The sequence below is a fragment of the Cryptotermes secundus genome, unplaced genomic scaffold (genome assembly GCF_002891405.2).
Source record: "Cryptotermes secundus unplaced genomic scaffold, Csec_1.0 scaffold304, whole genome shotgun sequence".
Taxonomy (NCBI): Eukaryota; Metazoa; Arthropoda; class Insecta; order Blattodea; family Kalotermitidae; genus Cryptotermes; species Cryptotermes secundus.
The window spans coordinates 2,383,504-2,397,455 of NW_019721521.1; the positions used below are offsets into that span (position 1 = coordinate 2,383,504).

General features: G+C 37.8%; 3 protein-coding genes across 8 annotated transcripts in view; 2 read left to right on the plus strand and 1 right to left on the minus strand.

The window, feature by feature from the left end:
• Window positions 1-2,363, plus strand: part of LOC111875461 (pyruvate dehydrogenase phosphatase regulatory subunit, mitochondrial) — a 29,884-nt gene extending 27,521 nt beyond the window's left edge. For all 4 annotated transcript variants that reach the window (XM_023871723.2, XM_023871727.2, XM_023871724.2 and 1 more), the window contains exon 15: window positions 1,549-2,363. In XM_023871723.2, the coding sequence (XP_023727491.1) occupies window positions 1,549-1,804 (256 nt within the window). In that variant the 3' untranslated portion in view covers window positions 1,805-2,363. The remainder of the gene's footprint in view (window positions 1-1,548) is intronic.
• A 7,015-nt stretch (window positions 2,364-9,378) lies between these two features.
• Window positions 9,379-12,025, minus strand: LOC111875449 (60S ribosomal protein L13). Of its 3 annotated transcripts, none has more exons than XM_023871708.2 (5): window positions 11,904-11,995; window positions 11,295-11,547; window positions 11,024-11,200; window positions 10,806-10,937; window positions 9,379-9,566 (listed from the first exon to the last, which is right to left on the minus strand). In XM_023871708.2, the coding sequence occupies exons 2-5, from the start codon at window positions 11,538-11,540 to the stop codon at window positions 9,456-9,458; spliced, it is 666 nt and encodes a 221-aa protein (XP_023727476.1). In that variant the 5' UTR covers window positions 11,541-11,547; window positions 11,904-11,995; the 3' UTR covers window positions 9,379-9,455. The 3 variants fall into 3 exon arrangements, with proteins under 3 accessions (XP_023727476.1, XP_023727478.1, XP_023727477.1); XM_023871710.2 differs by having other exon boundaries at window positions 9,414-9,566; window positions 11,964-12,025; XM_023871709.1 differs by lacking the exon at window positions 11,904-11,995 and adding an exon at window positions 11,758-11,862 and having other exon boundaries at window positions 9,414-9,566.
• A 109-nt stretch (window positions 12,026-12,134) lies between these two features.
• LOC111875450 (probable leucine--tRNA ligase, mitochondrial) overlaps window positions 12,135-13,952 on the plus strand; it is an 18,320-nt gene continuing 16,502 nt past the window's right edge. Inside the window, exon 1 of the mRNA XM_023871711.2 lies at window positions 12,135-12,330. Within this exon, the coding sequence (XP_023727479.1) occupies window positions 12,244-12,330 (87 nt within the window). The 5' untranslated portion in view covers window positions 12,135-12,243. The remainder of the gene's footprint in view (window positions 12,331-13,952) is intronic.

Here is a 13,952-nt window from a genome sequence, read left to right on the forward strand (position 1 = left end):
CCTTAAGGCCGCTTATTGGGTGTCAGTCAGTCCAGGTCCATTCCATTCCATTTATTTCGTGTCCATGGATCATTATACATGATATAAGACATGTCATTCTTGTGTAGTTATAGTATAATAAGTTTCATGATGTTACTGTTGGGGGGGCTGCATGTGAAGCATGCAGTGCAACGTGGAATTTGGGTACCAACTCAGCATTTGCTCTAGGACCAAGGTTGTACTACCAACCTTATTTTCCACATCATTACACACAACAGGATGCAAACAATAAAGATCCTTCTTTCAGTCTGTGCGGGCAAACTAATTAGACTGGTCAGTGCTCCTACATTTCCATCTCTTATTCTGTGTGCAGCCTCTTATTTCATTTCAGAGGGGGCCAACCTCTCCACAATATTCAGTCACTCGTTTTTTGAATCGTGACAGAAGACCTGACTGTTCACTTCAAGATCCCTAGCCAGATGGTTTTCCCAAAGATCCTGCCAGATGTCCTCTTCTTTCTCAGACATAGTTGATTCTTTAAGTCTCAGTCCCTTATTCCACTGATGCCTTCTAGTTTTGCCTGACATCTCTTTCTGAAAGTCTGTCCTTTCTGGGGTCTTGGTACAGCCTTGTCCCTGACAGCAGTGTCCCTTATGCTGTGCAGGAATGATATGGCAGGTGATCTGTCTGCAGGTGGCAGCCAACTTCTTATGGGACTCACCATTCTGCAGCTGTTGGCAGTGCTCTTCGGCTAGATGCTGGTCCCCATACTGCTTCTTCAGTGCTCTGACAGTTTTCACTGTGACCTCTTCCTTAGGGACCTCCTCATGCACAGCTACAGACTCTTTCTCTTCTGGCTTTGCCTCCAAATCCATGGCCACCATTTTTCCTAGACAGGCCTTCATCTCTTTTCGCCAGGCCCTCATTTCTGCCATTATCTTCTTGTGGCTGGCTCTCATCTCAGTTTGGTGGATATCCATCCGGGAGGCTAGAGAACCTATCTGTGCTTCCATCATTTCTTGCATGGCTTTCAGGAGTTCCGCCAATTGTTCAGTTTTTGTAGGCTGATGATACAATGATCCATTGCATTTTCCAATCCACCCACATCTGACACCGGTAGTCACAGTGTATGTGTGACTATAGACGGGGTTTTGATTGGTGAATAGATTTATTGACCACTTATACCCACAACTCGGAACTGCAAGTAATTACAGCGCCATTGCTAATCTCCACACTTTACAGTTGACAAGAGCACACAGCCTAGTGTTCTCAGTTCATTACTAGGCATTTCCTGGTGATGGCTCCAACAGTGGCTGTTCCTATGCCTTCTGCTTAAGTCCTATCTTCACAGACTCCCATAGAAAACACAGTTCTTCGATTGTTTCGTGCAGGTATGTTGCGGGCATTACCTATCAAGGGCTGTTGAAAAAGATCAATTATATGAAGATTTTAATAGTTTCCAGTACTTTTTGTGTTTAATATTTATCCCAATTTAAGGGTTTAAATGCACTGTCTACCAGAAAATGTTAACTTAAATTTCCACTGTATCTTATTTTGTACTCATTACAGATATGGATTTACATTGGACAAGTTGATATGTGTTGGTTATATTCGACACCCTGGCATGACCATGGGAGGTTCAAATGATCGTCCAGTAGTTACAAATGAATTCATCATGGCTCGTAATGCAAGATATGAAATTGATATTGCTGGTCAACGATTTCTGGCTAAACCTCATATACATGCACCACATATCCCACACGTCAACATGGATTCTACCAGCCGTAGATACCGACCAACTGTTGTCAGTCTTAAAACTGTATAAACATGCACATAAGGGTCATTATTTCATGTTGCTGCTGCTTAAGTAATAATGCAAGAAGTAACTGAAGACATTTTTCAGGCTATGATTTAAGTTGCATACATTCATTACTAATCATTAAGTATTTATTTTATGATTGTCATTACTAGATTATAGTTAAAAGTACTAAGATGAAAAATATTAGAAGCTGAACTTTTTATAATCAATTCTCAGTACAAATGCTATATGTCAAAATTATGATCTAGTTGGCTTTTAGGGAATATTTACATCCCCACTTATTACTCAGCACAGACAGGCTAACAGTATTTACATCCCCACTTATTACTCAGCACAGACAGGCTAACAGTATTTACATCCCCACTTATTACTCAGCACAGACAGGCTAGCAATAATGTATTATGTAGGATTTGAGTTTTTTGCAGCAGTGACCTGAACCATACCATCTTCTGGGATGTTACACTATGTAGTCCACAACATAGTTCATGGCCATTTTGGAGGAACATGCTGTCTCCATCTTTGGGGTCTCAAGGAATAAACCAAGCAACAGAAAAGCAACATTTATAAATTTAATTTCATGCATCCTGTTGTGTTATAATTAGGGCCCGGATTTTTTGAAAATGCATATGCGCATATGCAAATGCATATTTTGAGGGTTTTTGGTCGTTATTGCATATTCTAAACGTAAGAGCATAGTTCTGCATATATGTTTTAAATTAAGGATAATTTCAATATTCTCTAACAAAATCGGTTTTTCCTGTGTTTTGGACATCACTTGCCAGTTGCTATTTTCAACTCTCTGGGTAACGGCACTTTTACCACTTACAATACAAGCAGATAGCTTGGCTATTTCGAAAGGGAGGGGGTGGGATTATTCTGCTTTCCATTGACCACCACAGCAGACAGTAGCATCAGAGGGTTGGTCTCAAGAGAAGTCTCTTCAGTTAATATGTTATTCTTTTCTTTAATATTCTGCATCAAAAAAGTGTTCATGTACTGAAAATGCCTAAAGAAAAGTGCAGCAGTAGATATTTAAAAATTTGGTGGATGTCAGGTAATAGTGACTATTCAACAGACGGTGTCGTCATGTACTATCAAGTTCGCGCAAAGGAAGTAAAATGTAAAAAGAAATTTCAACTTGAACAACACTCAAGAACGACTGCACATATTATGGCAAAGAAGGGGAAGAAGAACAGCACACCACAACAACTACTTCTTACACAGGTCCAACCCAAGTCCTCTGTTAATACATTTTCAGCCGATCTTTGTAAGGCTTTAGTATGCAGCAACATTCCATGGAATAAATTAAGCAATCCAGTTGTGCGATCATTTCTGGAAAAATATCGTGTACGTTCTGACATCGGAGGGAACTGTGTCTGGATATCGATGAATGAGGTAACTGATTTATGTGGTCGATGCATAGCAAATTTTGTGGTTGGTAAGTTACATCCAGATGAACCCGACAAACTTCATCTTCTTGCTTGCAAAGCAGTAGAGAAAACCAACCACAGCACAATAACAAAATTTGTATATGATTCTCTGCGACTACTATGGCTATCTGAAATTGAGAATAATTGTTGTAAGGTGCCTGTACTACTCACAGATGGAGCTTCCTATATTTTGAAAGCAGCAAAGGCCTTACAAGTATTTTATCCAAATCTTATACACGTAACCTGTTTAGCGTACGGATTACAGCGTATTGCAGAAAAAATATGTGCACAGTTTCCAGCTGTTAACGATATAATTGCAAGTGGGAAAAAAACTTTCTGAAAGCACCAGCTCATGTCCAGTTCTACAAAGATTGCATACCTCAGGTTCCTCTGCCACCTGAACCTGCCCTAACTAGGAGGGGGGGACATGGTTATCCGCAGTTTTGTTTTATCAGGAGAATTTCAATCAATTAAAAGAAGTGGTTGCAAAACTTTAATATGAGTATGCGTGTGTCATTGAAGTAAAAGTGGTGTTTGGATGTGATACTGTTTACCAAGATGTGAATTTCAAAAGCCATTGAGAGCTTAAAATCTTGTGGTGCACTCCATCACGACTCACTTGAACTCGTTCAGAAAGCAACTTGTTCACTGAATTCCGCTCCAGGTTAAATTGGAGAGACGATTAAATGCAAGTTAGAAATTGTGTTGAATTTGAACCCAGGACTAAAAAAGATTCAGTCAGTTATTCAGTTCTTGAGTGGAATTAGGGTGTCTGCCAAATGAATGTTCTGAACCTTTGGCGCAGTGTATAAATACTGTCCAATACGTCAGTTGATGTAGAAAGATCATTCTCAGCCTATGAACTCATTTTGATGAACAAGAGACGTAGTTTGTCTCCAGAAAACATTGAAAGACTTCTAGTTGCCTATTGTGATGCTACTTTCTGCAGTGAATGATACATGTAAATAGATGAGTCTGAAGAAAGTGACCTGTTTCTTAAGTACATATTGTTTTATTTTTGGTGCATATTTTCCCGCTTTTTAGCACGTATTTGAAGTGATTTTAGTGCATATTTTAAGTGTTTTTAGCGCATAAAGCTCCGGGCCCTAGTTATAATATATAATTTCTTTATTAAAACCATCACAACACAACTATATTAAGGTCAGTGCCAAATTTGGCTCTGCCTGCAGGCAGCAGCCTGCTTCTTGCTTGTTTGGCTTATACATTGACCGTGAAGATGGAGGCAGTACATTCTTCCAAAATGTTGGTAAACTTCTACCAGATTACTCAGTGTTACTTCATAGTCTCATATCCCAGAAGACCGCAGTTTTAATATTCATAGCCATGAAATCCCATATCTTGTATAGTTAATCATTTTAATACCACAGTCTGAATTTGTGTTCAAGACTCCTCCAAGAAAAATCCAATGCAGTAAAAATATGTAATTACATTTCTGGGTTACATATAATATTGTTATGCTCAGAGCAAGTCAGATTGTTTCCATATTGTTGTTGTAATCCATGTATGTGACAGTCTGTTAGGCTTCTGAATTTGGACACAGTACAGCAGGGACTTAAATTATAATCAACAGGCACATAACACTTAAGCTCACTTAACAGTAGCTGTTCAGAGAAAAAATGTAATGTGTACAGGCTATTAGCCTGCTGACTATACAAGTCCCATCTGCACAATGCTAGGTGATGCAAATAGCATGTCCTTTCTGCTCAGCCTGCCAAAAGATTTGCAACAGGCCCTCAGCCTTCCCTATACACTTACCATGTATTCTGTTCTGATACAAATTCAGAAATTTTAACAGCACACAGGTACTAAATTCATGGTTGTACATGAGGGAATATATTGTCATGTGATATGGAGTGTAACTATAGATGGCTTTTGGAATGATAACCAGATTTATTGGACTCTTTGATACAGCATGTGACTAAACAATTATAAAATTATAAAACTTTATAGTAAACTGTTACACACACACATTAGTGGCCACAGTCACATCTTCACTGCCATTGCTTGGTAGTGGCTTCAACCGTGGACATTCCCCTTCCTCTTGGTTCCCGAATAGTCCCTAGCCTCAGCTACCAGCTTCTAACAGCAGCAGCTCAGCACAGCTGAAACTAAGCAGTCCTCTGACTAACTAACTCCTCACCAATCAACTCCTAACTTGTCTTGCTTATAACATCTCAGCACGGAATGCACAGAAAACGCTGTGGTCGCAGCATGGTAACAACTGTTGTATAGGTGCTTATTTTGCAGTCGTTGCCTATAAACAGGTCTACGTGCCATATTATTTCACTGGTTGTGAAGATGTGTTCATGGAACAATAATGCTGGACAGAAGGTTGAAACCATAAATTTTTCATCAAATGGACCAATTTTAAATGAGGTTATGTGAGCTTACATAAAGTTAAGTGTGTAGTCTAGTTGTGGTCTGACTGCCAGGGCATTATGTTGAACTTTATACAAGTCATTACTTTTTAGGTCAGCCCCTTGTTCTTGTTATTCATACTGATAAACATTATAGATACATTTGATCTGTGACCTCCTGTAATCACATAAGTTTTCTAAATTCTGTTTAGACAGGAGGCATGTGGAGGTTTGGTATATCATATGGTACAGGACATACAGAGAAATGTTCCCAGTAGGATATGAAATCATGATTCCAGTGTGTAAATAACCTGAGGACATCCACCATTATACCACATGACCACTCGAATCAGTTGCCAGGGTCTTTATTGGGGGGAGAAAAGTGTTCTTGAAGCACTAAAAACATGGATATATGAAGTTAAAAACTAGTGTTAAATAAATCCTTCAAATATAGAAATCTTAGTACTGTCTGTGGTGAAATAAATAACAGCAACATAATTTTCATGATACATGTTACACACAAAAATTCAGTGGATGACTCAAAGTTAAGTGTTTACATATTCATTTCACTCAGAAACATTGATATTTTTCAGCAAATTGTGTATTCATGTTAGTATTACCCACACTGTGGTTTCACATAACAGAATTATGTCAGAGTAGTTTTGCAGTAACATTTAGGTTTTGAAACCCAGTACGAATTATCTTTAAGTGTGCAGTGGGACAGCTAGATTCATGTTAAGTTCCTGTTTTTAATTTAATTATAAGAACCTCTATTTGAATTCTTAATTAAAATAACTGTTTTATTTGAAACTTGTTTTGGTGCTATAACCGCCCTCACATTCGCCTACACGTTTGGCGTCACGTATAACTCGCCACTTATAAGTGTCCTCTTAGTGCCCGTACGTTGGTCTCCACTTTCATCCTCCGCTTCCTTGTTGCTGTCTGGTTCAGGGTAGGGTGTGGGATTACTCTGAATTTGGATTTGTATGGGCGCCAGTGGACTTGGGTGAAAGCCACGAATTTGGAATGGGGAAAAAAAAGGTGGGGATATGGATAGGCGGGAGGTTTGGGGTTCAGACTGCTCAGACGGTAGGATGAGATTCTGTCTCAGGGCGACTTCTGGGCCTTGCTCACACAAGGAGAGAGAGAACACTTAAAACTCACACTTCACAAACACTGTTGCTCTTTATTATAGACGTGAACTAGAATTACACATTACAAGGCTGTAGTACTTTGAATTTGTGTACTGGACTCAGCCAACACCGATTTAACTTCCGGGTGGTTACTCCTTTTACTCACTAAGGCGACTGACCCCAGTTACTCACTTTAAACGACTGGCTCCTGTTACTCCCGTTTGATGACTGACTGCTCTGGAGAGGCAGAAGTCCTGATGGTTCCGGGAACGCCCAGTTTCCTCTCCTCTGAAATTTTGCTGATTGGCTGAACCTTAAAAAATTTGGGTGTTACTCTCATTGACATTCTGCCAATCCCTAATAAGATCCATGTTAATTTGTGTCTAAGTACAAGATGGTCCTTCTGACAGCTCTCAAATAAATGAAGGTACACTAATGATCGCTCGGTACGCCCCTCTGAAAATTAATGCGACTCGTATCTGTCAAGTCTCAAATTTTCAAAGACTAGCACCGTCGAAGTTAAGCATTGAAATTCCCAGAAAACACAGCGGGATACTTCCTGCTCCGTTCTGGGGGTTTCAAGTGACCTGCAGCTTGCTTGTCCCTCAGAAAGACCAGATGCCGTCCTTGGCGTCTGCTGGTGCTGGGGTCAATTCTGTATCATCTTGTGTTAACAGTAATACAGTTCGTTTACTTGTAGTACATTGTAATTAAGAATGTAAATGAAAAACATTGCTGAGGTACCTGCATGGTGCGGTTACAGTGCAGAATACCTGGTCTTGATATTGATGTATATCATTAGCATCGGTACCCTGATAGCACTTAAGTAATACACATCAAAGTACAATATCTTTGGAAATATAGATATGTTTCCTATGAAACCACTCGCAATGAATGAAGTTGTACTTTGATTCTGTGCTCATTTGACCAGATGTAACTAACTCCAAGGAGATGAGCCCTTCTTGAGAAGCCACCTGTTGTGCAGATACTCATGAATTTCCCAACATTTTATGGAACCTGAAGCTTCATTACAGTGATCACTTGAGTGCTCAAATTGGTCCATATCGTATCAAACTAGTCCATACCACCACATCCTTTCTAAGATCCTTTTTAATATTATCCACCCACCTATGTCTTTGTCTTCCAAGTGGTCTCTTTCCTTCTGTCTTTCCCACGAATATCCTATATGCATTCCTTTTCGCCCTATCCATGCTACATGCCCTGCCCATCTAATCCTCCTTGACTTAGTCATTCTAATTGTACTTGGCAAAGAGCACAAGTTATGAAGCTCCTCATTATGCAGTTTTCTCCAACCTCCTGTCACTTCATCAATCTTCAGTCCAAATATTCTCAACACTCAGTTTTCAAACACCCTCAGTCTATGTTCCTCCCTTAATGTCAGACACACCCATACAGAGCCACAGGCAAAATTATGGTTTTGTAAATTCTAATTTTTATGTTTTTAGGCAGCAGACAAGAAGACAAAAAATTTTGGACTGAATGGTAGCAAGCATTATCCAAATTCATTCTCCTCCTCAATAAAATTTTGATTTGTTAACTGTCATTCCCAAATATTTTTAACTGCTGTCTTTATGTTATGATTTTTCCCCCCATTCTGGTAATGAGGCAGCAACATATACTTAGTTTTGTTTACTTGACTAGATATACAGTACACAATTTTCAGTGTTCTTTTATTTGTACTTAAAACTATACTTTCTCTCTTCCCTTGTCCCCCAAATCCTGCAAAAGTTCTAGAAATGCATAGGCTTGTATTAAAATGCTAAGAAAATCTGAAGTTCATTTACCTTTGTAAACGCCACTGTCAGGATCCATGTTTTCTTATATGGCATATTAGCTCTATAGCTTTGTCTTACAGAACAGTTTGATGAACCACAATCTGCTTCATGGAACTAGTTTCTGATTATGATCATTGACTATTTGAGGAATACCAGCCAAGATATAGAAAGCTTCCACTTACAGAGCTATTCCATCCTCCCCCCCCCACAAAAAAGAAACAATCCCAGCCACAATGTTTTTTTCCCAGAAGCATTGTAAGATCTCTTCAACAGAATCATATTTGTATTTGGTATGTTCCAAAATTCCTGAAATACTTCTCAAGCACAAAATAGGTCAGTTATGTATTTGAAACTTTTCTGCTGCTGGTAATTGGTTTTGCTAGTGACAAGTTTTCAGAAACTGTATCTATACAGAAATATGCTGTCTTCTGGCCTCTGTCACTGCTCATGATTTGTCAACAACATCCTTGGTTTTCAAAATGGCATTTTTCCAAGAACTTTCACCACTTCAATTCTGTTATGTATTCTTTGGTTCACCTCTAGCTACATACTCAGTCCATCATACCCCATGTAACTTCATCTTATTTATAATTCAGTGCCTCATTAAGTAATACCACTAGGCACCACAGGGAGAATAAAGGAGACTTCAACATTCCCTGCTGAAAGCAGGTAGTAACTGCAGTACATCATAGTTTTCCTGTTAACATAATCAATACAGAAAATCTTAGGACAAACACACTTCACTGATCAATTAAAAAAACAAAGAGCATGGTACTTCTTACAGATATTAAATCAGGTTGTTTTTACATATCTGTTAAAGGGAGGTCTCAATTAAATAAAGAATAGAGAGTTTCCAACTTTATTTTATATAATACAAAGTCTTTAACTTTCAAACAAATCCAGCAAGTTACAATCACAGTTTACTTCTTTTTCTTGCCTTCTTTGCCAGGCTTTGTCACAACATCAGGATTTTCTGCTGCATCCTTAAGTCGCTTTGCTCTAATTCCAACCAATCGGGCATCAGTGCGAGCCTGTAACACAATATCAGAAGATACAGTACAAACTACAAAGACAGCTCCCATCAATGAAGAATACTTTAAAATTAGTTACATCTGTAATCCATAACACATTTTCTGACCCTACACTGCCAGATGTGCACCTAGCATAATGGGTGGTGGTCAATTAACAACAGTACTGAAAATTCCAACAACAGGTATAAGATGTAGATCCAAATACTAGCAAGAGTTAGAGCCAAATGACCTCCGAAGTGAAGTACATATTTTCCAAATTCATTCTTTGTAATTTTGCATCCTCAAGTCTTGACTTGTGTTTATTACAGATAAAAATCAACTGCTGGAATCTAAATCTTGGTGAGACCTGTGTCCTAGGCCACATACCAACTTTATAAATAACGAGCTGTTTTATGCACACTTTAAGAATAAACATATAAAAATGAATTTTTTTACAAAACTTATTATTACCACAATCATTAAGCAGCAATATTTTCCAAACAATTCCTTTCTTTCACTGAGGAGTCTCATTATTGTATTGAATAGGTTGGGAGTAGTCATGTTTCAGTTTGTAAAATTTGTTTCAATGCATGATTCTACTGCTAGAAATTTATGAATTATAACTGAAATAAACACTATTACACCTACAAAGAATACTTAGCATTTTTACAATTTAAATTCCTTCCACCCCATATTCAAACTTTAATTTCTTTCAATATGCCATGTGATCACATAACATCATATATGTTATTCAGATTATGGTCTTCTGGGTTGTGACAATGTGCAGTCTTATTAGTATATACCAACATATCCCAGGAAAAGGCTACCTCTCCACTGTTATAACGATTAAGTTGATCATGTCAGGTTATATAGGCAGACTGCATGAAAAGTTGAGACACATGATGCAAAGACAAGAAAATGGCCATCTTCAGGGCCACCACACACACACACACGTGCATGAAAAACTGAGTGTCAAACAGAACACAGAATGTAAGAAAATTACGTCATTGGGACACTGCAAATAGGGGGGGGGGGGAACACACACACAGCTATTCTTGAAGGGCCAGACAAAATAGGATGTTCTTCCAAAATACTAGTATCCATCAATAAGGTGTCTACACAGTAACGCAACCAAGACACACATCTCGATGAAAACCTCAGTCTTATATAATCCATCATCTTGATAAATTATTAGCTTGAACATATTAAAATAATGATAAAATTAGTGGCATTTATGTTCAAAATTATAAAGTAATTCACCTTGCGAAGTGTGGCAAAAGCTGAAAATTTCTTCTCCTCTGCTGTCACTTTACGAGCCCTAGATTTGACACCAGGTTGTTTTATAGGCATCACTGTTGTTTTCAGTTGTGTTGCTACTTTTCTTTCTTCCTCCTGAAAATACAATTCTGTGATTCAACAGCATCCACAATTAATGGCATCCTGCAATAAAACTATGATCAAATTGAACTATAACTTACATTAGCCTCTCCCTTCTTCAGTTTCTTGTTAGGATGAATGGGGAAAAGAATCAATTTGGATCTGTACTCTTTCAGACGCTGTACATTCTGCTGCAAAGACTCCACTGACTTGTTGCGACGCCGGTGATCAACAGAAATACCAATTGATCGTGCAAAGCCTGCATTCAAGCCTGCACCCTGCAGAGGACATACATAATTAAATTCATGGTTGAAAGAGCACAAAATTATTACTGCACTTCTACAAGATATCAATGCAACAATTTAAGCTAGCCTTAATCTCATCAAGAGTGAATCCTCTTCCTGCACGTAGCTTTCTATGATACCGAACAGTTGGGCATCGCACAATAGGGCGCAAAGGGCCTGCTGCTGGTCTTGGAGCAATGGCCCGCGCTTTCTTAATCCTAGTTTGTCTCCTCCTGTATTTGCGGGCTGGCTGATTAAACCAAGTTTTCACAAATCGCTGCCAATCTTTATGGAAATGCCCATTAGGGATCATATTATTCCTTTTCGGCGCCATGCTGCCACTAGAACATTAAAAAAAATAATCTATAGGTTATGTGGCAGACGGAGCATGTTAACAAGAAAATAAGCTATTATTAAGTTCGTGTATCAATAGAACAAAAAGAATATATTAAATTAATACATAAGTAACGTTTAAAAATAATAAACTGTACAACTATTACAGGATGACATATATTAGGAAAGATTTATATTCGACATTGTACACGATCTACCTTGTTCCATCTACAACCGCTGGAAAGGAAATATTATGTAGGTTATGGTTGCATCAAAGATACTAACCACATTCGATTGAAAACTACTATAGAAACAAACCGGAAGAATATGCACATTTATATTATATCTTTCTGCCCTACATTACCTTTAACTATATTTTTGTTAAAAAGCTGGATACACGTCAAACTTCTAAATTCCACCTTACCCTCATTCAATCTGGGCCGATTACGGCAGCTAAACTGGCTAACGCATATCACGGATCGTCTAGAGCGGTCTCGAGTATCAGTGGCGATAACAATGACGTCAATGCCTTCATTTGAGTAACCGAGATAAAATCGCTGCTAACGATATATCGCTCATGACCGCTCATGACCGTTCGTGTCTGCGTTGAATGCGATTTGAAATATGAATCCATTGATCTGTGGGACCGTTTTGAATATTTACATTTTTACATATGCATTGTAATTATTTCATATTAATTAAAAATGAAGACTTTGTATTCAAATAATGTCGTTCACAAATGCTTAACCAAAACATTTTATCGTATCTTATGTTCTAGTACTGGAGTATGGGTAAGTTAATTCTTTTGTTATAGTTACATCTTTAATTGTAATACGTATTTATCACACGTCTTACAAAGGTAGTTTGAATTGAGCATTGTTACAACATATTTATGGAACTTTTGTTGCATAATTAAGTCGCATAAACTTCAAACACTCCGAGAAAATAGTTTTCAAAATCATTAGGTAAGGCACCAATTGGATAGTACCTTTGTACAAAAAATAAGGCATTTATCGTTGCCACACAGAGAAGCAGTTTCTATCACAGTTGTGTATTAAAAGTGCAGATTAAGATTTTGTTTCTGGTAAGCCCACCTAACCTAACCGAACGAAAGTTTACCATAAAGGAGCACTGAGGGATGAGAACTCATCCTGGAATATGGCGTGATTGTAGGCCCGTACATGTTTTGTGCTTTAACTGGCTCTTCCAGCAGAATTTTGACGTAAATATGCAAATTTCCGCTTCAAATGCAGTGTTCTCACAGTGAGGGATACATTGGGTGATATGATGCAGGGTGACTGCAGCAAATTATTCCATTTACATTTACTTTTATTTTCATTTCATTGATCCAGTTCTTTCCCCATAGGGCTGGGTATAAAATATGTCACATATTACAAGTTTATGATAACTAAACGTCATCTTAGGTCCAACAGAGTATATAAATCAGGCCTCATGCAGGCAGCACAAGTTGCCAAGACAATATACATAAGTTGTGGAAACACTGTTGTCACATTCGACCCTGAATAAAATCTTTCATATTTCCAACTATAATAATTCTATACTGCATAATTGTACGTTTGGTTATTCTACATGCATTTGCCAACTGTATTACCAATATAGTTCAATTTTAACATATTTCAAAATTCATAGAAATACAGTTGTTACATTTACTTCCTCACTTAACACAAGCAAAGTCTAACGACATATAATATAAGCACACAGACTGTGTATTCACTATTAACATTTGAGTTTTTTGTGTGTTCAATATATTCGTCAATAGAATAAAAAGAGTTACTTTGCAAATAATTTTGTAGAACAAGCCTAAATTTGTTTTTATCATTTTTTAAAGATGAGATACTTGACGGCAGAGTATTAAATAGCTTGACGTCTGAATAATACACCCCTCTCTGATAGGATGATAAATGTGTTGTAGGTATATGAAGGTGGGTCATTCCTTCTTGTACTAATCATATGTACAGAGCTATTGGTCTGAAACTTATCAATATTATTAACAACAAATGCCATCAGTGAGAGCAAATATACACATAGGATTGGGAATATGCCAAGCTTTTTAAATAAGCCTCTACATGTATGAGTTGGGCCCATTCCCATCATTATTTTTATTATTTTCTTTTGTATAACAAAGACCTTGTGACTGTCTGATGTATTTCCCCAATATATTATTCCATATTTCACCAGTGAATGATAATATGCATAATATACAGCTTTAAGACTATTTATATTTAATATATAGGATAATTTTCGCATTAGAAAACCAACTGTGCTCAACACGTGAAGCAAAAAATCGATATGTCCCGTACAAGTCAGATGATTGTCCAGCTGCAAACTAAGAAATGTTATCGTTTCTACTTTCAGCTTTTTGTTAAAGAACAATGTATATAGAGGGTAACTC

Bases quoted from the DNA above. Each gene is read 5' to 3' on its own strand.
- LOC111875449 (XM_023871708.2), bottom strand. From the start codon at position 11,540: ATGGCGCCGAAAAGGAATAATATGATCCCTAATGGGCATTTCCATAAA. The intron at 10,938-11,023 runs GTAAGTTATAGT...TTGTATTTTCAG, and splicing joins TGAAGAAGGGAGAGGCTAAT to GAGGAAGAAAGAAAAGTAGC. The intron at 9,567-10,805 runs GTGAATTACTTT...ATTGTGTTACAG, and splicing joins CTTTTGCCACACTTCGCAAG to GCTCGCACTGATGCCCGATT.